The 20,195-nt window shown below is 36.8% G+C and overlaps 1 protein-coding gene across 5 annotated transcripts in view; it reads right to left on the bottom strand.

The window, feature by feature from the left end:
- Positions 1-20,195, bottom strand: part of LIMCH1 (LIM and calponin homology domains 1) — a 334,515-nt gene that overhangs the window by 156,254 nt on the left and 158,066 nt on the right. For all 5 annotated transcript variants that reach the window (XM_051965619.1, XM_051965620.1, XM_051965622.1 and 2 more), the window contains exon 3: positions 16,219-16,288. In XM_051965619.1, coding sequence (XP_051821579.1) covers positions 16,219-16,288 — 70 coding nt within the window. The remainder of the gene's footprint in view (positions 1-16,218; positions 16,289-20,195) is intronic.

The raw sequence follows: 20,195 nt of genomic DNA, 5'->3' as shown, positions 1-20,195 counted from the left end.
AGTTTTACTTATCTATATCCACATCATATCCCCTCTATTGACTGAAATCTCCTAGAGGACAGGGAACTCTATTTTTGGTCTCCAGAGCTTCATACTCTGACTTAAGAAATGGGATAGAACAGGACTGAACTTATGATTTTATTAGTATAGGAAGCTCTCAACAAGGAAGCTTTTTTAAGGCAAAAGAGTTTGTTCTAGCTTCAGAGAGTTGTCTAGAGCAGAGATTAAAAACATGTGACCGAACCAGATCAAAATGTAACTAGGAAATAATTAACTAAAGAAATAAAACTACAAAAGAAAACAGATAATTTTAAAATGTGGTTTTCTAAGTCAATGTGTGACACAGGTGACATTTAATCATGTTGTTTCTATTTCAGTTTGATACCACTGCTATAAGAGGCTGAGAGGATAAATGATTTGCCAAGGATATCATATTGTGGATGGGTCAGAAATGGGACTACGGCCCGGTTTTCCAGAAAAAAAAAAAAAAAAAAAAGCAACTCTATTCATTAAGCCATGCTCCCTTACAGTAAAATCCTACTTATTTGTAAACTATTTTCTTATGATTGAGTGAAACTCCAAGGCTTCCAAGGAAAAAAAAAAAAAGGTCGGGGGGAATCAACCAGTATTCATGCTTGTCAAGAGGAAAAAATGAAGGACACTGATAGTCTTTATCCAGTTCCGATAAAGTAGCAGCAGCAACGAATTGCTTAAAATTCACAGAGTCTAGTGATCTCTCTACCTAGATCTGCTTCATTTTCCTTACAATTTAAAGACACATATATCATTAACAAAAAAAGTTTATAGGTTGTAGAAAACCTATCTATCTATAGTTCTGCAACCATCGTGTCCCTGAATCTTGGATAACTAAAAAGTTAAATAAAATGATAGGTACCCCCAAATCTTTGGCAACAAGTTAAGGTTCATGAAAACCATTCCTTCACAAATAATATAACAGGTCAATTATTGCTTAAGATCATGTACCCTTCCCAAGATTTCTCATCCTTTATTCACCTTCCCCCATGCCCTGCCATCCCCCCAAAAGCACAACAAATACATTTAAAGTATAAAAATGCATTAGGGGGAGTTAATAAGACATTTGAAAAAGAAAGCAAAATTATCTTTTTTCAAAAAGATTTTCCAAAGCAGACTAATTCCTTACTCTTTCCATTGCATTTCACTGAAAGGGGAAACTGGAACAGCTATTTATAAAATAAAATAAAATATATATCTATTAACTGGCTTTGGTATAAAATTGGCTGGAGGCAGGGGGACTAAAGGGCTTCGAAAAATCCCTCATCTGGGTCTGTTATTACATTAAATACTTCTAGTAGAAGCTTTTCACATCCTTAGTCAAGAGCAACAGAGGTAAACCATAAAGAGAGCAGTATATTCTCCCACATGGCCCAAGAGCCAGCATCTGCAGGGATGGGGTAGTTAAGATACTTCTCTATTAGCTCTCAAATGGACCTCGGTGATTAGCTACCCAGAGTACCTGGTGAGAGCAGCATTAAGGTAAAACCAAGAAAGAATTTAAGTTTCAGCAGGCTCGTGGAACATGCAAACTTTTTGTAAGCAACCTTTTTGCAGTCTATTATCCACTCAGGCATGCTGAGCTATTGCCATCCTCACAGTGGCTGCTGAATCAGCCACACCAAGAGTAACCCTGCGGGAAGAAATTGCAGACTCGAAAGTCATTTGGTAGATTAAGCACAGTGGAAGAAATATCAGTAAAGTAGTGAGAGGCCAAAAATGAGCACTTGGCATAAGAAGGATCATAAAAACAGATTTCTCAGCCCTTGGAAGATGATGATATTGCTGCTGGGACTCTGGGCTTTGTTTGAGTCCAGTTCCAGAAACTTGGCAATGGAAAATTTTCTATTCATCTATATCTAATGCCATGAAATCTTTAGTTTTTAGATAGGTCTGCCTGGATCTTGTCAAATTCTGTTCCATAAAGAGCCCCTATTCCAATCTCTAGCTAACAATAAATATTGACCCAGGTGGAACAAGGGTTCAGTTGGCTGTGCTTGGTTTCACAGCAATAGATCCACACTCCTTTCCCTCTATCTTCCTTCTCCTATATCTCTAGAAAAAAAAGAAAGATGAACAAGAAGGGAAAGGGAGATTTTGAAAGGGAGCTGCTTCAATTCAAGCAAGAATTTCTCTTTTCCAAGCCACCGTATTTTCCCACGTGTTCTCCTCAAATACAACACTGGGAAATAGAACCATGCTTTGTAAAATACTCTTGTAACACAACAGCTGATGCTCCAAACTCCTCTCAGAAGATGCCCCTACTAGCAGAGAATTATCTTATTTTTGAAATTGCCTTATTCTGGACAATATAATTGCTTCCCTCTCTGAGGGAATGCTCTTCTCCCTTTATATGAAAGAAGGGAAAGTGAAAACCAGCAGAGCTGAAGAAAAATTGGTGGGAAAGTTGCCCTGCAGAAGGAGAATCAAACTTGATTTTATGCCATCAGTACCACCTAATTTTCTGGGCCAAATCCAAAAGCATAAATAATTTCCCTCCTTTCCCAATGCAAATTTCTATTTTTTTGAGATTTATATTTCACTTACCCCAAGAGGTTCTCAAATGTATTAGCAAACACAGCCCAGGCCATTCTGGAGATGTGCTGGATGCTTTTCATGGCTTGGTCAAACTCAGCACCAAACACGTTATCCAGACCTTCACTACATTTTCTTTCCAGAAGCAGTCATCATCATAGTAAACACGCTCCTCCGGCCAGCAGCCGACTGCAGTCCACAGACTGAGGAGCCAAGGAGTTCCTTAGCAGCTGGAATGCTACTGCAATAAAAGGGAACTCACTGGAGGAGAGGCTGATGACCACACCTATTGGGGAGGGAGGAAGGTCTTGCTGCCTTTGAAGAAAGAGAAGTAAAAATCTCCTGGTGAAGTTCACATGGGGTCCCACTTCACAACTTTTTGGGAAAGCAAGAGACACATCATGGAGTGATATAAAGAGCCTTAGATTGAGAACCAAAAGTCTGTGACTTTAAGTCCCAGCTCTACCAGTAAGAAACTTCACTTCATTACTTTGGAAGTGTGTCGGACTAGACTTCTAAGGTTATTTAATATTTTTAAATTTCCTAATTCTAGATTAAGCTATAAATTTTGGAAAGCATAATTTATATTTGGTCATTTCATTTTATACACCAAAAAGTCAATTTGTACTGAAAATTATATTTCTGCTTTCCTTTTTTGGACATATTTTCATAGTTCCTTACTTGAGACATTCTATGGCCCGAGTGATACAATGGATGTTTAAGCTATGGAAAAGCAGCACACTGATTACCTACTTATTTATTCTTCTCTAATCCTTCCCAAAAAAATGCTTTTTTAATATAAATGCTGTAACATGTGGCAAGTTTTTAATGAACATCTATGATCTACCTTTATTTCCTTCTATGATTTATGGTCTAGATTGTTTTTAACTTGAGAAATTTCCTTTCAAGTCAAAACAAGGCAAGGTTTTGGGATCCATAAATGAAAATTGTAGGAAAACTTAATTTAAAATCAAAATGAAACTTTGAAATATTTAGTCTTGCATAAAAAATAGTGGGAAGGGCAAATTTTTGCATCTATTTGGAAATAAAGATAGTTGAAAAAATTCCTGCAGGCAGCCAGCTAATTACCAACTAGATGTCTTGCAAGTTCTTGAAAATTTGCTTGCCAAGACAAACTTCCTACAAAAACAATCTCAGCTAAAGGCAGTTTTCAGGAGAGCTGCTGTTTGTTAGAACACAGCATGTTATGATTCTATTTCATACGGTGCCTTGAGTACACACTGAGGTGTTATTTGGGGAGCTGTTTTTTTCCTATTGCCTAATGATAAAAATCCCTTGCAAGGCCACGTTCTATATCCATACTGTAAATTAATACCCTATAGAGGTTCTTCTTTAACAGAGAAGAGTAAAAGTCCAAGTATAGTTTAGACTCTCAGTTTCCTTTTTTTTTTTTTTTTTTTTTCTACAGAGTTCTTAAAGGGAATGCCTTATTCCTAAGAGGGAAGTATACGGAACTGATGTAATGTTATAAGCTCTGTCACATTCTGTTGAACAAAAGATAAGGCAGAAATAAGTAGTTTCTTTCCTCTCAGAATGCCATTTTTCATGGACAGGAAGGAAAATTTAGAAAAGAAAAACTTTTTACAGAATTGCTATATATAATCTTCCACCTCCACAGAGACACATAGTACTATGAAAATAAGAGAAGAAAAATGACTGATTTTATGCCTCAATTTATAAATGCCCACTTCTACCCATGTAATTTTCCTCTGGCGAAAGAACAGAAGTTCCCAAATGAGTCCTTGGTTGATTTCTCAAATTCAATTCATTTCAACTAACATTTATAAAGTATTTACCATGTTTTAGATACTGTCTGCTTGTTATTGGGGTGAAAGGGTAAAAAGACAAAAGAAAAAGATCCTACTTTCAAGATACTTAAACATTCTAAAGTCCCAGTGAAAAGCACTACTCTAATGGAGAGGAAGAGGTACAAAACAGGTATTCAAGTTCCAGTCAGTGTAACCTGCTTCCAATCACTGATATTTAATAGCAAAATGATCAATTTCTCAAAGTTTTGCTCTTGAAAATGGTCATTAACGAATAATTTAGAGCTTCTACCTATCTGATTAGGTGAATTTTCTTTCTAGGTCTAAATTTTCTTTCTTTTTTTAATTTTTTTTTTATTTTAATAACTTTTTATCGACAGAACCCATGCCAGGGTAATTTTTTACAACATTTTTTACAATTATTACACTCATTTCTGTTCCGATTTTTCCCTTCCCTCCCTCTATCCCCTCCCCTAGATGTCAAGCAGTCCTATACATGTTAAATAGGTTACAGTATATCCTAGATACAATATATGTGTGGAACCGAACAGTTCTCTTGTTGCACAGTGAGAATTGGATTCAGAAGGTAGAAATAACTGGGTCTAAATTTTCATCACACTAATCTCCAAAAACAATTCCTACATTAGCAGATATTCATAAATATTTTTGATTGTCATCTCTATGCAGATCCCAGATCTAAATATATCTAGCCGTGATCTCTTTCCTGACCACCAGTCCCACATCATCAACTGCCTTTTGGATATCTGAAACTGGATGCCCTAAAAGCATCTCACACTCAAATATCCAAAATAGAACTCATTAGCATTCTCCCCAAACCCTCCCTTCCTCCAAATGTCCTTATTGCAGTTGAGGGCATTGCCATCACCCAGTCACGTAGCTTCTCAACACTGTTGTGATGTTCTAGCCCTCAGGTGCTCCTGATCTATCAAGTCCTGTTATTCCCACCTGTATACCATCTCTTCAATGTACCATCTTCTTTCTACTTATATGACCACCATTGTTGTATGGCCCCTTATCACCTCTCACCTGGACTACTGCCAAGAGCTTTCTCCTTGCTCTCCCCCCACTCAAGTTTCTCTCTGTTCCAATCCATCTTGCTCTCGGTAGTCCATATGATTTTCCTAAAATGTCGGATTAATTATGTTTCTCCGTTTTTGTTCGATTGATTAGTTGTGTCCAATTTTTCACGACATCATGGACCATAATACATCAGCCTTTTCAATGCTCCACTAAGTTCATTTTGTTATTTCCATGACACTGTCTATCCATCTCATCTCTACTGTCCCCTTTTCCTTTTCCCTTCAATCTTTCCTAACATCAATATCTTTTCCAATGAGTCCAATCTTCTCATTATGTGACCAAAGTATTTAAGATTCAACTTTAATATTTGACCTTCCAGTGAATTGCCTGAATTACTTTGTCAATTAATATGTCACCCCACTGGTTCAATAAATTCCACTGGTTTCCTAATTACTTCCAAGATCAAATACAAAATTTTCTATTTGGCATTTAAAGTCTTCCACAATACTGTTTTCACTTTGGGCATAACTCCAGATTGATCTCCCAATCGTTTGGAGCAGTTCACAGTTCCACCAGTAGTGAATTGATAGCTCAGTTTTCCCAAATTCCTTCAAACATTTGTCATTTTTCCCTCGAGTCATTTTAGCTGATTTGATAGGTGTAAAATGATATCTCAAGGTTGCTTTAATTTGCATTTCTCTAATTTGTGATGATTTAGAGCACTTTTTTATAAGGTTATAAATGGTTTTGGTTTCTTCGCTGGAAAACTGCTCATATCCTTTGACCAATTATCAACTGGGGAATGACTCATATTTTTATAGATTTTTCTGAAACACTTGTCAATAAAATTTTTCTCTTAAAAAAAAAAAAAAGACTTCCACGAACTAGTTTCTCCTTATTTTCAGTCTTCTTAACCTTCTACTCACTCTAGGATCTAGCCATAACGAATGATCAGCTTAGAGTTCTTCACACACCATTTCTGACTCCTTATTCCATGCTTTTATCCTGGCTATCCTCCATGCCTGGAATTAACTGTCTCCTCTCCTCCTCCTCTTCCTAGCTTTGATAGCTTCTATGAAGACTTAGCTCAAATGTTTCCATCTGTAGAAGACCTCTTCCATCCTCCCCAATCCTCTACTACTGACCCTCTTTTCTGATGTTATTTTCCATTGACCCTGGATATACACCTTGTATTATTGGGGTTATTTCGATATTGTCTACCTAATTAGAATATGAGGCTCCAGGAGATGAGGGACCCTGTTTTTTGTTGTTTTATTTTTAACTCCCTTTCTTTCTCTAGTACTTGGCCCAGGACCTGGCATATAGTAAATACTTAATTTATTAAGTATTTTTAATTAGTTAAGTATTTTTAATTTAATTTAAGCATTTTTGGTTCAATATTTACCTAAAGGTATAGCCAGACTAGCAGTTTTATTTCATACTTTGTTTCATACAAATATGTCTTATTTGGATGCATGGCATTTTTTTTTCTCTTCAAACTTCTAAAACCATTAAGTTCAAGAGTCATCATTCTAAAGAATAAAAGTGAAGAACTGGAACAAATCAATATTTAGGTCAATTTATTTGAGAAACAGCTTAATTCGGGAAATGAAAGAAGGTCTTCGCTCTCCCTTCATTCTCCAGGACTGACTAGTTCTCTTTCCAGTAAGACTGGGCAGCTGAGAGTGGGACTCAGGACTTCAGCTGGCTTGAGGGAAAGAGAAGGAGTGGAAGGTATAGTCAAAAGGGTCAGAGTTTAAGAAACTACAAGTCTTCAGTGCTGACTCAAAGACTGACTGATTCCAACATTAAAAGGACCAATCAAATAACCATAAAAGCAATAACTTTCGGAAGGGAGCGGAGGGGAATAACAAGAATGGGAAACTGCTACTGAATTCTCTGAAATCCTCAGAAAAGATAAGAAGAAAGGAAAATGTATTATGTTACATAGGGATCTGACCAAGGAACATCAGTGATAATACATTTTAAATTATGTCTGCTACATGTGTTACGGATGATCTCTAGGCACATACATACACATGGCACAATGTATCCCTACACGCTCCAATGAGCACTGGAATTCCCCCAAGCCCGTCCAACTGACTGTGGGTAGAATTCCTTTTCTTTTTGCCAACTGCTTCATTTTTGAACTCACCATAAGAACTAGTTTGAAATTGTGTGGGTGGGCATATCTCTCTGGGTATAAGCCCAATGACTCCACTGACTAGGAATGTCAAATAAATTGAGAACTAAGCCATCCCTCGGAGCCGCCACCTTCCTGGCTCCAGGGAGGGGTAGAGCCAAGACTCCGTGTAATGCTCCATTTCTAGCTCCAGTCTGGGCTCTGGCGTGCTTAAGTGCTAGACACCTTTGCCACTTGGGACTGGCTTTAGGGCCAAGTTCCACAACTCAAAATTGGGCATCATTTCTTGGGAGGATAGGACACATTTTTCTCCTACTGTGCCAAGGCTGAGGAGAGTGGGAATGATCTGTCACTAAATTCAACTTTAGCCATCTTACCTCACAGAGACTGAGCATTTACCATTGCCAGAAAGGAGCAACATTTCTTGTAGAGTGGTACTTACCTTCTAGTTTTTACTAGTACTCCCCAAAATAGAACAAGAACATCATAGAAATAATATCTAATCTGATTTTTCTTGTGCTTCAAGATAATTGTATAAATATGTATACAAATATTGGATTTAATATATATTTTAACATATTTAACATGTATTGGACTATTACCTGCCAGCTAGGACAGGGGATGGGGGGAAGGTGAAAAAAATTTGGAACAGAAAGTTTCACAAGAGTTAATGTTGAAAAATTACCCATGCATATGTTTTGTAAATAAAAAGCTTTAATTTAAAAAATACTATATGACAAAATACAGGGGGGAAAAAGAAATAATATCTAAATCCATGAAATAATGCACATTACTATACATCCAGGTACTGCTTAGTACTCTACGACTGTACAAAAATATGAGGTTACTTACATTTTTCCCTTTACCAAAACAAAAACACATTCCTTGTTAATATGTTGGCCATTAGGAATTTCTACGATGTGGGGGAAAGAAGGGTGTAGAAAGGGAAAAACACATTATTAAGCATTTACAATGTGCCAGGTACTGTGCTAAGTGTTTTAGAATAAAGAGTGACAGCAGCAAACTACAAGCTTGAATGGAGTGAGTCAATCTATATACCTTCATACCTTTCCCTCTGTCTTAACTTTTTTTATTTCACCCTTTACGTTTGCTTTTATCCCAAAGAAGTAAGGGGAGAGTAGTGTCAGACCTTTGAGTTGTCAAATAAGGTGTATAGTTTTTCTTTTTGAGGGTGGGATGTTGGGAACATGGAGTATTGGTGGGAATGTGATAGCAGTTACAAGAATTCTAATGGGGTGAAAGAAAACTAGAAAACTGACCCAAATACCTGTATGTGCCAAAATGTTTGTGGCAGCCTTGTTTGTAGTGGCTAGAAGCTGGAAACTGAATGGATGCCCATCAGCTGGAGAATGGTTGAGTAAATTGTGGTATATGAATGTTATGGAATATTATTGTTCTGTAAGAAATGACCAGCAGGATGAATACAGAGAGGCTTGGAGAGACTTACATGAACTGATACTAAGTGAAATGAGCAGAACCAGGAGATCATTATACACTTCAACAATGATATTGTATGAGGATGTATTCTGATGGAAGTGGATCTCTTTGACAAAGAGACGATCTAACAGTTTCAATTGATCAAGGATGGACAGAAGCAGCTACACCCAAAGAAAGAACACTGGGAAATTAATGTAAACTGTTTGCATTTTTGTCTTTCTTCCCAGCTTATTTTTACCTTCTGAATCCAATTCTCCCTGTACAACAAGAGAACTGTTCGGTTCTGCAAACATATATTGTATCTAGGATATACTGTGCCATATTTAACTTGTATAGGACTGCTTGCCCTCTGGGGGAGGGGGTGAAGGGAGGGAGGGTAAAAGTCGGAACAGAAGTGAATGCAAGGGATAATGCTGTAAAAAATTACCCAGGCATGGGTTCTGTCAATAAATAGTTATTAAAAAAAAAGAAAAGAAAAGAAAAGAAAACTGACCCAAATGATATCAATTACACAAAAATGAAGTCTTTGGTGGAGATTTACTGAAAACTCCTCCTTGGTTAGCAGATGTTAATTTATTGCCCAATCTTCCCAAAGGCTACTGTACAAAACTCTTTTCTCTTTCTTGGCAATCACTACATGATTTTCAAATTGGTGTCTCCATTTCTGACCTATCTCCTTGGTTCCAATAAGTATTTCAGGGGCATACAGGATATCTTTCTCTGACGTCTCACTAGCTCCTCAAACTAAATATAAGAAATGAATTCATTATTTTCTCTAAAATCTTGTTCTGCAAACCATGAGTTTTCTTTGATTCTTCTACCTGTTATATATAATCAACCAGTTAGCCCTATATATATTTACTTTTTAATATCTTCCATCTATCCCTACTTCTCTATTCTCTCTATCAAAACACTAGCACAGGCCCTCATTCACTCACCCTAGAATATTATAATAGCCGCCTAATAAGTGTTCTGGTATATAATTTCTTATTTACTTTATCCTTCACAATCCTGCTAGAACTGCCTTTATTGTGTATATCTGGCTACTTACCAAAACAAACAAACAAAAAAACAACTTCAGTGGCTTTCTATTGCCTGAGTAACATCCTTTTGGATCCTTTATTCAGCCTTCCAGACACTCTACAATCTGATAACACTCTTCCCTCTTACATTTTTCTTTTTCACCAGTGTCTTTCACATTCTCTATTTTCCAGGAAAACTTTCTGCTTTCCCTCAAAACAAAAAAAATTTTCAAAACATTTTGAAAGTTCCATGGTTTTTACTCCCAATGGAGCTGCCATTTATAGGCTATCCCCATAATGCTTTTCTCTCTTTCATCACCTGTTCAATTCCTACCCATTCATTAAGGCCCAACACAAATGCTTCCATAAAACTTTCCTGATACTCCTGATCCATTATGAATCTTCCCCTCCATTCTTATATAATTGCTTTGTTTTATTATTTTCTGACAGACTTTTAAAGAGTTCCAGAGCTATGATTTTTAGACAATTTTATAGTAAGGAAACTCTATGATATAATAATAATGTATATTGCAATGATTTCTTCCATCTTGTCCTCCAACAGAAGGCAAGCTCTATGTCAATGGGTATTTCTTTACTTAATCTTCCCCAGAACCCAGCACAGTGTTCTGCAGTGTTTATAATGAATTATTTGCTTTACTTGAAGATTTTCTTTTCAATTATTCAGTTTTTAGCTAATCCTTATGTTTCAATGTTTCAGAAAATATTAATTATTTTAAGTATGATTTCCTCTTCATAAAGTTCCTGTGATTTTCTTTGGAATAAGGAATTCCCAATAAGGTTTCTCCCTTTCCCAATGAGCCCTGGCACTTACTTTGCAATCTAAAAGTCACCCAAGCCTTTGAAAAGGGCCTTCAACCCAGGTCTATCCGACTCCAAGAACAACTTCTGACCATCACGCCATATTAACTCTTAAAAGATTTTAACATTTCCTGCAGATATGGTAACATCTCCTCAACTTTCATCATTTTTCTTGCCCTTCTTTGACTTCTGATCCACAAGCGACCATTGTTGTTGCTTTTATAAAGTCAAGCAAATACCCTAAGTACGCAGTTTTCTGGAAATTTACATTTGAATCCTTTTCAGTAAATCCCATTGCAGGCAATCTGTTGTGTAACTCTATCTTTTAGGTTAGAAAAACATTTCAATCACTTTTCCAAAAAATACATTCCCGAGCAGTTAGGGTGACCAGATGTCCATGTTTAGGATGACGTGAAGGAAATCAAGATTTTGTCCCTACTTTGGCAAGTGCCTTCCACTCACTACCTTTCTGTTATTGTTTTACCTAACTCTGTGGCTCTGGTGATTGCACCAGGATGGAACTAAATGGCAGAATTAAAATGATTCCTAAGAAAGGAGGCTTTGTTTAAAAAACAAACAAAATAACAAAGGAGAAAACAGAAAAGTCTATCTCCCAAAGTTAACTGCCTACTTTTTTTTTATGACGCAACTGGGATTAAGTGACTAGCCCAAGAGGTTCCATTTGAACTCAGATCCTCCCGACTTCAGGGCCAGCACTCCATCCACTATGCCACCTAACTGCCTATAACAATCACTACAGAGCAGCCAGATTGACTACAACCATCTCAGCAAAGTGAATTTAGATTTGAATCTGCATTTTGGTCATAATTAAACTAGAATGCCTTCATTCAACAGATTTGTTTATTTATTTATGTTATTGATTATTATTTGTATTAAAATATGTTACAGATAATATATGTTTATATAATATATAATAATTAAATAAAATTCATATTAATAATAATATATTATTTAACAGATTCATTCCTGCAACTGAACTGAGCTAAATATCTAACTAGCAGCGTTTTCCACATTATCAGATACCTCTGAGGTCTCATGGGAAAAACACACTACTGACAGGTGATGGACTCAGAGTAAAACTGAGATGCTTTTTCTACAACACAAATATGGAGTTTTGTTCTTCAATCCCAGGTGTCTGTAGCAATTTTGCTTTCTTTTATTTCTCTGGGTAGGGAGAGATGGGTGGGGAGGACAGAGAGGGTTATTCGGAAGGCGGAAGGAAGAAAAGGTATAAATTAAAAAAACAAACCTGTATTTGGATTAAGAAAAAGTGATAATTAGAAGTCAGGAGATCTAGGTTCTTTTAGGCGTTTGAATGACTTCAAGGAAGAGCTCAGTTTTTCCCTTTCATATACAATGAGAAAATCAGATTATATGATCTCTACTTTGCTGAAAAGCTCTAAGATTCTTGAAGACTAAGACACCTTCTGTTCTTTAAGAGATACCCCAGGGGAAAGACAAGATTCTGATGAAAGCCCAGAAAGAAAACCCTTGGGGAAAGGAGTCCACCAGTACAACCAGGATCCAAAGACAGGCCCCCACTTTTTGCCGCCACCTTCACTGATAAATAGAATTGTTCCATTTGGCACCAGAAAAAGACAATCAACTCAAAGAAAGGGATTATAGGAGAGCATTTTGAGCGTATGTTCTTTTCATAAGGATGTCTAACATTCCAAGATGAAAGAAAATTCAGGATGAACTTTTCTGAGCACTAAAGCGGAGCTCCAAGTTTGTGGCTTTATTGTGCAACGTTCGAGACTTGGCCCAGAGGCGGGTAGCATTTTTAATTCTTTGGCAAGAACCAGCTTCTATTTGAGGCTGTCTCTCTCTCTCTCTCTGGCCACAGTTAATAGCATCACTAACACCTAACAAAGAATGTGAGCATCTGCATGCAGCCCTTCCGCCGCTTCAGATGTCAGCAATTGTGACCGAAGAAATACAGACCCTGAACTCAGGGCTCCGCTTCCTTGCCAGGAAATGATTTTCAACTGCTTTGTTTTAACACCTTCGCTCCTGAGTGCTTTGTAACCACACTTCAATCCAGGGGCTAAAATACACCTTATCCTGGCTTTTCAATCTCCACCTGTTTATAATTTGGGATCCCTATTCTTAAATGCACTTTTATATTTATCTTCAGGTCCAAAAGCTGGGTTACCTAAATGGATTGTATTCTCCACACTTCTATTAGGAGTCTCACATGGCGTCCAGGCAGAGGGAATATGCTCCTGGCTCAATTACTCAGAGCAGGGATGTCTCTGTTGCTGACATGTTCACCCTCACAGTCAATAGCAACACGCCCCTCTCCCCGATGATGGACAAACTGAACTAGAGGCCCAATGTTGCACCCTACGGGATTCATCACTCACTTCTGATCCCCTCGTTTCCTCTGGTTGAGGAGCCTGAAATTGGAGATTTCCTATCAAACAACAGCCATATCAACTTAAAGTTATACTGAACCTGGCCCAAATCTCTAAACATCTCTAAGACTACCCACTAAGGTTAAAAAAAGAAAAAGACATAGTGCATTTGTTTGCTTAATAAATTACTTAATACATAAGTAATTCTCCTGTATTTAGCCCAATAATAATTACCTTGTATTTATTTTGTATATGTTTCCATACATACATATAAACTTATTATAATTTATATATGACTTTTGTAATATATATGTGTATACATAGACATTATCTCCCTCATAAAAATTATGCTCAATGAGGGCAGAAGGCACATCATTTTTGTCTTTTCCTAGCACCTAAGGGCAACTAGGTGGCTCAGTGAATAGACGGCCAAGCCTGGTATTGAAAAGACCCACTTTCCTGAATTCAAATCTGGCCTTGAATAGTGTATGAACCGAAGCAAGTTAATTTTATTTGCCTCAATTTCTTTATCTGTAAAATGAGAAGAACATGGCAAACCACTCCCATGCCTTTGCCAAGAAAACCTCCCAAAAGGGGATACAAAGAGCTAGACGTGACTAAAAATGAATGAACATTACCCAGCACTTAATGCCTGGTACTTAAACAGACAACCAATAAGTGTTTGTTGATTGTTTAACTTATAAATTCATGTCTCGGTACTAATTTTTTTACCTTGAAATACAAAGTTATATAGGAACATATATCCCTATATATTATACATAAAGTTTATATATACATACATACATATAAAGTTATATAGGAACATATGTCTCTAATGAATATTAAAGAATTGAAATTATCTGCAATAGCAAACAAATTAACCATGCAATAAAAAAGAAAAAAAAACAACTTTGTATTACCTTCTCCCTCCAACCCATAAAATTTCAAACTGCATATATATGTATCTATATAATATTGTTCCAAGTTGTGAGTATATGCTCACAAATTTTAAATGGTACCTTAATAAACAAATGCTTACTGAATGATGGCTAGATTCATCTCTGCATTGCTCCAAATGACAGGTACATCAACATGTCAAGGACTCAAGACTATGGTGGTATGAGATCTCCCAACAGGAAAAACTCCTTCCACTAGTACAGATCATAATTCACAGATATGTAATCTGAGCCTCGCCAAATTCATTGTCACTCATCAATAAAATGGGAATAAATGGCTAATAATTATCAATAATGTTAATCAATAATGATTATTAGCAGTCATTTGATGGTTAACAGATTCATCAATTAACAATTCTATCTAGATTCTTGACACCTTTCCATTTGTTTTCTGAACTTTTGGGCCTTTAAATACAAACAAGATGGATGTCACCACAAAGAATATCCAACAAACCATTTGGAATCCACCTAGAGTCCTTCCCTTCTTGTATCTCTCAGTAACAAAACTACCGCTTATCTTTAGTTTCTCCTCAACTTTCTCACCCACCCTCACAAGGAATTATCTTCCTTTTAAAAAAGGAAACTAAACCCATAGAACTAAAATTCTGCAGCTTCCAGAATCCTAAGGCTAATTAGATGTGACATTACAGAAATAGAGCACAGAGCAGGGCTGTACTCTGCCCTGGTCAGATCTAACGTGGAGTTCTGTGCGAAGTTCTGTGTGTCACATTTTAAAAAGAACACTGCCATACAGGGACGCACTGAGAATAGAATGAGCAAGATAGAAAGGAGAGTCAGCATCACGCCATTCCAGGATAAACTGCAGAGACCACCAGATGTTGATTCTGGAGATCAGAAAACTTAGGAGTAATGTGATAGCTGTCTCTAAATATTTTAAGAGCTTTCACGTGGAAGCTCCACTTGGGTCCAAAGGGCAGAGTTAGGCCCAATAAATGAAAGCTACAGTAAGCAGATGTGGATTTCATTCTTCCTAAAAGTTAGAGTATTCGAAAGTGAATGGATAGGTTAATATAATGATTGATAGCATTGGTTGTAGTTTTTAATAAGTGGTCAATTATTTTTATTGGGTTGCCTTGGGAGGGGCAAATCTCTTCCCCTTCCCTTGGAGGGGATCACTGTCTGAAATATCATAAATGGGATTAATGGTCTGGAAGAACTCTGTACTTCATGACTTCTGAAGCCTTCTGAGTCTACAATTTCAAGATCCTTTGAGCACTAATTAAAGCAATGAAAATAATACTCCTCTCTCTCTCCAAGTTAGAAACATAATACATCAAAATTTAAGCTGTTTGTTCTTTCCTTCAGTGTTTTCTTGATGTAAATGCTACCCTCTCTTTTATAGTATGACCTTCTAGAGAGCAGAATACTCTGGGCTATAAACTCCAACAAAGTAGATACAGACTATGTTTTATGTGAACTTCACATAGCTCTGGTTCTAAACACAGTAAGTACCCGATGAATCTGGCTAAATGCTTAAATGGTAAATGAATGATTAGATAGAGTGCCCCCTACAACATTATTTTAATTCAGTTAACATGACATGAACTCAACATTATATTAACTTGATTATATTAACCGATCAGCCAATGATAATAGTATTTATATAATTCCTTGTGGAGAAAGCACTGTACTACTTTTTTGACTCTTAAACCCAAATGAAAACAATAATTTATCACAATTATCTTTTAGTTAAGAAAAGTCCTCTCAATTTTTAGCATAAATGAATTAAAATAAAAAATGAGGCAGTTACCACTCTATTCATCCACAAGTGCAAATGAATTATAAATATCTTATGCAGAAACAAATCCATCTCCCTAATAATGAGCATCTATGTCAGAGGGACAAAAGAGATTGAGCCAAGGTTCAGGTACCATTAAAATCTCCAGTCTTGCATTTTCAGATTCATCTACATCCAAAGATTGGATACTTTCTCATTCAATACCGCAGCCAAACACTGAAGCCATCATGTTTTCTCCACTTGTGACAAAAGTTATATTGGAATAAAAATCACTCTAGGATACTCACCAATCCTGCAATGGGGGTGGGCAATCTATTGATCTTTTTGACAAGTCCTGGTTTTATTGCATTCAGCAGCCTGTCATGAGAAAGACAATATGTTAAAGTAGGAAATAAAGATGATCACACAAATCATTTTTATCCAATGATACAAAATGAAATGGGAAAAAAAGCTGCAAACTTAAAGCAGGTTAAGTGAAGTACACACATAAGTCAATCTGACAATATCAGACAATATTAGTTGAGATGGGTCAAGTTTTGGTGTTTGAAGTAGCAGTTTCTTTTTCATTTATTGAGAGCAAGTGGGGAGAATGACTTGTCAAATCTTGCTTGTATTGTTAGCTTTGTTGATATTTATGAAAGTGATGAAAAATAGCAATACTTTTTTTTATTTTAAAGAAATAGATAAGAGAAAAAAGGATTAATAATAATACTAAATATCCTAATATTTGCAAGGTGTTTACCATGTGTCAAGTACTTTAAAATTATCTCATTTGATTCTCACAGCCCCCTTAGAAAGTACAAGTACTTTCCAGATAAGGAAAATGAGGCAGAAAGTGGCTGGCCCAGGATCTCACAGTGAATGAGTATAGGAGACCAGGACTTCCTGACTCCAGACCCAGTATTCACTGCACTGATCATCTAAGTTTGTGAGGTATTGTAAGGAAGAGAATTGGGAAGTAAGCAAATTGGTTTTATGACAGGTACTGGAGTGGATAAAGCACTGAACAGAGAGACTCAAGTTCAAATCCAACTTCAGAGGCACATGATCATATATGATCCCAGGAAAGCCAATTTATCATTAGCTATCTCAGTTTCCTCAACTGTGAAATAGGAATTCTAACAGCTCCTACAACCCAAAGCTGTTATGAGGATGAAATATATTTGTAAGCCACTTACTGGAGTGTCTAGTATATATTGGGTATTTAATAAATGCTCATTTCTCAGCCTCCCCTCCCTGAAAGGATTAATGCAAATACATGAGTATTACACACATGCTTCCTTTCTGTTGCCCAAAACATCTTCCAACAGAAGGAACAGGGTAATGAGCTAGATTAATAAATAGGAGACTTTGGGGGGAAAGACTGAGAAAGTAATGAAGGATGGAATTAGACCAGCCCGAGATGGGAGGAAAATACTTTAAAAACTTCCAAATATACAAACGTGAACTAGTACTGAAACCTGTGGGCAATAAATTAGGCGCGCTCAGTGCGGAACAATCCCTATGTGTGGAAAGCATTCTGAAGGAAATTTCTGGGATTGAAAATTGAAAACAAGAAAATACAAGTGAAGGAGATGGAGTCTCAGGAGCCTGTGGTTAGCTGCTGGAAGACAAATATAGAGAGAGTAGGAAATTGGTAAGAAGAATGACAAATCTCACTTTCTAGAGACAAGTCTGTTTGGATTGGCATTAGAGCACTATGGTGAAACAGAGCACAAGAGAATATAGTCTATTCAGAAAGGCCAGAGTGAGGATAAAGGAAAATTTTGTGCAAGCATTTATTCCCATCTGCAGGAAGTAGGAGGAGATCAGTGGCTAGAAAAATTTCTGGGTTAGGTTTCAAGGGGAACCTTATGGCCAAAGTTTATTACAATCCTCCAAACCAAGAGGAAAAACCTGGTTTGGCCTTTTTTCAGAAGCTTAGTGAAGATGCCGAATCCCAGACTTTACTGGTGATGGAGACGTGTTAGAATGGCACTATCTAAATGCATTTTTAAGAGGTCTTGAATTTAATGTAGCATTTGACTTTGTTTTCAATTGATAGTGGTCATTCCATAGGAACGATGTTGTCTTAAGTAAAATTAATATGATAATGGCAAGGAGATGATTATTATTCAAGTGCCCAGAGGGGATCATAAAGCTTATAGATTTAGAAGGGGAAAATACCTTAGAAAGGATCTAACTGTATTCCTTAATTTTAAAGTTAAGGAAATAGAAGGCCCGAGATTTGCTCCTGAATTCTTATGAGTTGCTCCACAGCAGAGTTTGGGATTTCCATTTTCAACATAATTTAAGTCAGGGACCACTTAGTGATGACTGTGGACCCTGTAAGTAAGTACTGTGTGACCCTGGATGCTTTCCTTAACAAACTCGCCTTCTTGGAACACCTGCTGACCTTCTGTTCCTTCCCTCCAAAGCCTCAATTTCCTAGGAATCAATTCCTCAAACTAATCTGGGATGTGCCCTTGCCTTTGGCCTCGTTCATGAGTCTTTCTAGTCATACTCTGTATGGAAATTTGGCTTGGATTTCCAGCATCCAGCTTTTCTCTCTCCATTTACCACATATTCCAAACCACAAGTAGGTTTTTTTCATGGGAAATTTATTTAAAGCTAAAAGACTATTCACAGAAGTAATTCAATTGAGAGAATTTCTCAAAGAATTCGACGCAGAAATCATCCCAGATAGAGAAGATATAATTTTAAAACAGCACCAGATTTGGAGTCAGGATTTGTATTTAAATTCTAGCCATGATTCTATTAATTTGACCCTTTGGGACATGGGAACAAGTCAAATTTTTAGAGGCTGTCTGTGAAGATGGTTTCAATTGTTCTTTTTCATTGTAAATACAATGGTTCTGTGGAAGGTTTGAAAATTTCCCACTAAAACGCTAAATAACAACCATTTTCTTACACACACACACACACACACACACACACAGGCTTGCACATGCTAAAAGTTCTACATCCTTTGGCATTATGGGGATGCTTATTACCCAATAATTAAAAGAACAGGAACACATCAAAAATAAAAAAAAAAACAATTTATATATCCATGTCCCTTCCTCTTTGGCACTCTCCCCACTGCACACCCACCTCCCTCTGTTCATCAATACAGTTTAATTTGTATCTCAGGCAAGTGGCCAGCTACACTCTTATATAAAGCTTTATTCATCGGATCTCATGACAATCCTGTGAGGCAGGTTCTATTATTATGTCTATTTTACAGATAAGGAAATGAGAGCAAGGAAGACTAAATGGCTTGATTTGGCCAGTCAGATGGATAAGGAGTATCTGAGAGAGGGTTCAAACACAAATCTTCAGGCATGTCACTAGTTTACCTAGTTTGCCTCATAATTTCCTCTTATCAGTTTTTCACAATGCTTCTTTGGGCTTTGATTGTATATATTGATAAGGCTGTTGGAGAACACGAGTCAAAAGTATTAGTCAGGAAATGCTTATAGCGGCCCATTGATATCTGTTGTAAAAGTTCCATCATCTAAGTTACAGGAGGACAAAGTAAGACACAAGGTTACAAAGTGTGGGAGAAAAAATATTGGACATAAAGTGAGGAGATATCTGGGCTTCAGTTACATTTTGAACCCATTAGCTGGTTCAAATGGACTTTAGCTCTCTCAGAGTAAGTTTTCCCATGTGGAGAAATGGTCAAAAGGAGTATCCTTCCTCAGAGTTGTTCAGGAGGATCAAATAAAATCATGTAAAGAAGATGCTTTATGAACAGCTTCATTTCTTTTTTCTGGTAACTTTCACTGCAATTGCAAAGCACTGCCACTAGGTGAAGAGAGTGACAATGTAGTCAAGTTCAAAAATCAGACTTTCCCTAAGGTTCAAGTTCATAACTCTCTGCTTAAAATCACACATCTTTATAATCATGAATTTGCCCCAATTTGGGAGATTAAGAGTGCATTAATCTATAACTTAGCAACTAAACAACTTGGAGTTTTTATCCTTAGCAAATCCATTAATGACATTTAGAATCAAATTCATGACTTTCCATCCCAGGTTCCATATTTCTGCTACAGCTATGTTATACAATTCACCCTATTTTGTCTTGGTGCAACTGTCCCTCCAATAGTTTATTTTCAATTTCATAGTTACCTTCTCTAACAAGAGAGTTTCTTCTATAACTGCCTCCCTAGTCTACAGTCTACATATACATCTTTCTTGCTTCTGAGTTAGATTACTTTCAGGAACAAGGTTTTTCCCCTTCTTTTTCCATTCCACTGTCCCATCTCCTGATTTCTCC

Source organism: Antechinus flavipes, chromosome 6, assembly GCF_016432865.1.
Source record: "Antechinus flavipes isolate AdamAnt ecotype Samford, QLD, Australia chromosome 6, AdamAnt_v2, whole genome shotgun sequence".
In the NCBI taxonomy this organism is placed as follows: Eukaryota; Metazoa; Chordata; class Mammalia; order Dasyuromorphia; family Dasyuridae; genus Antechinus; species Antechinus flavipes.
This window is presented reverse-complemented; position numbering and strand designations above follow the sequence as displayed.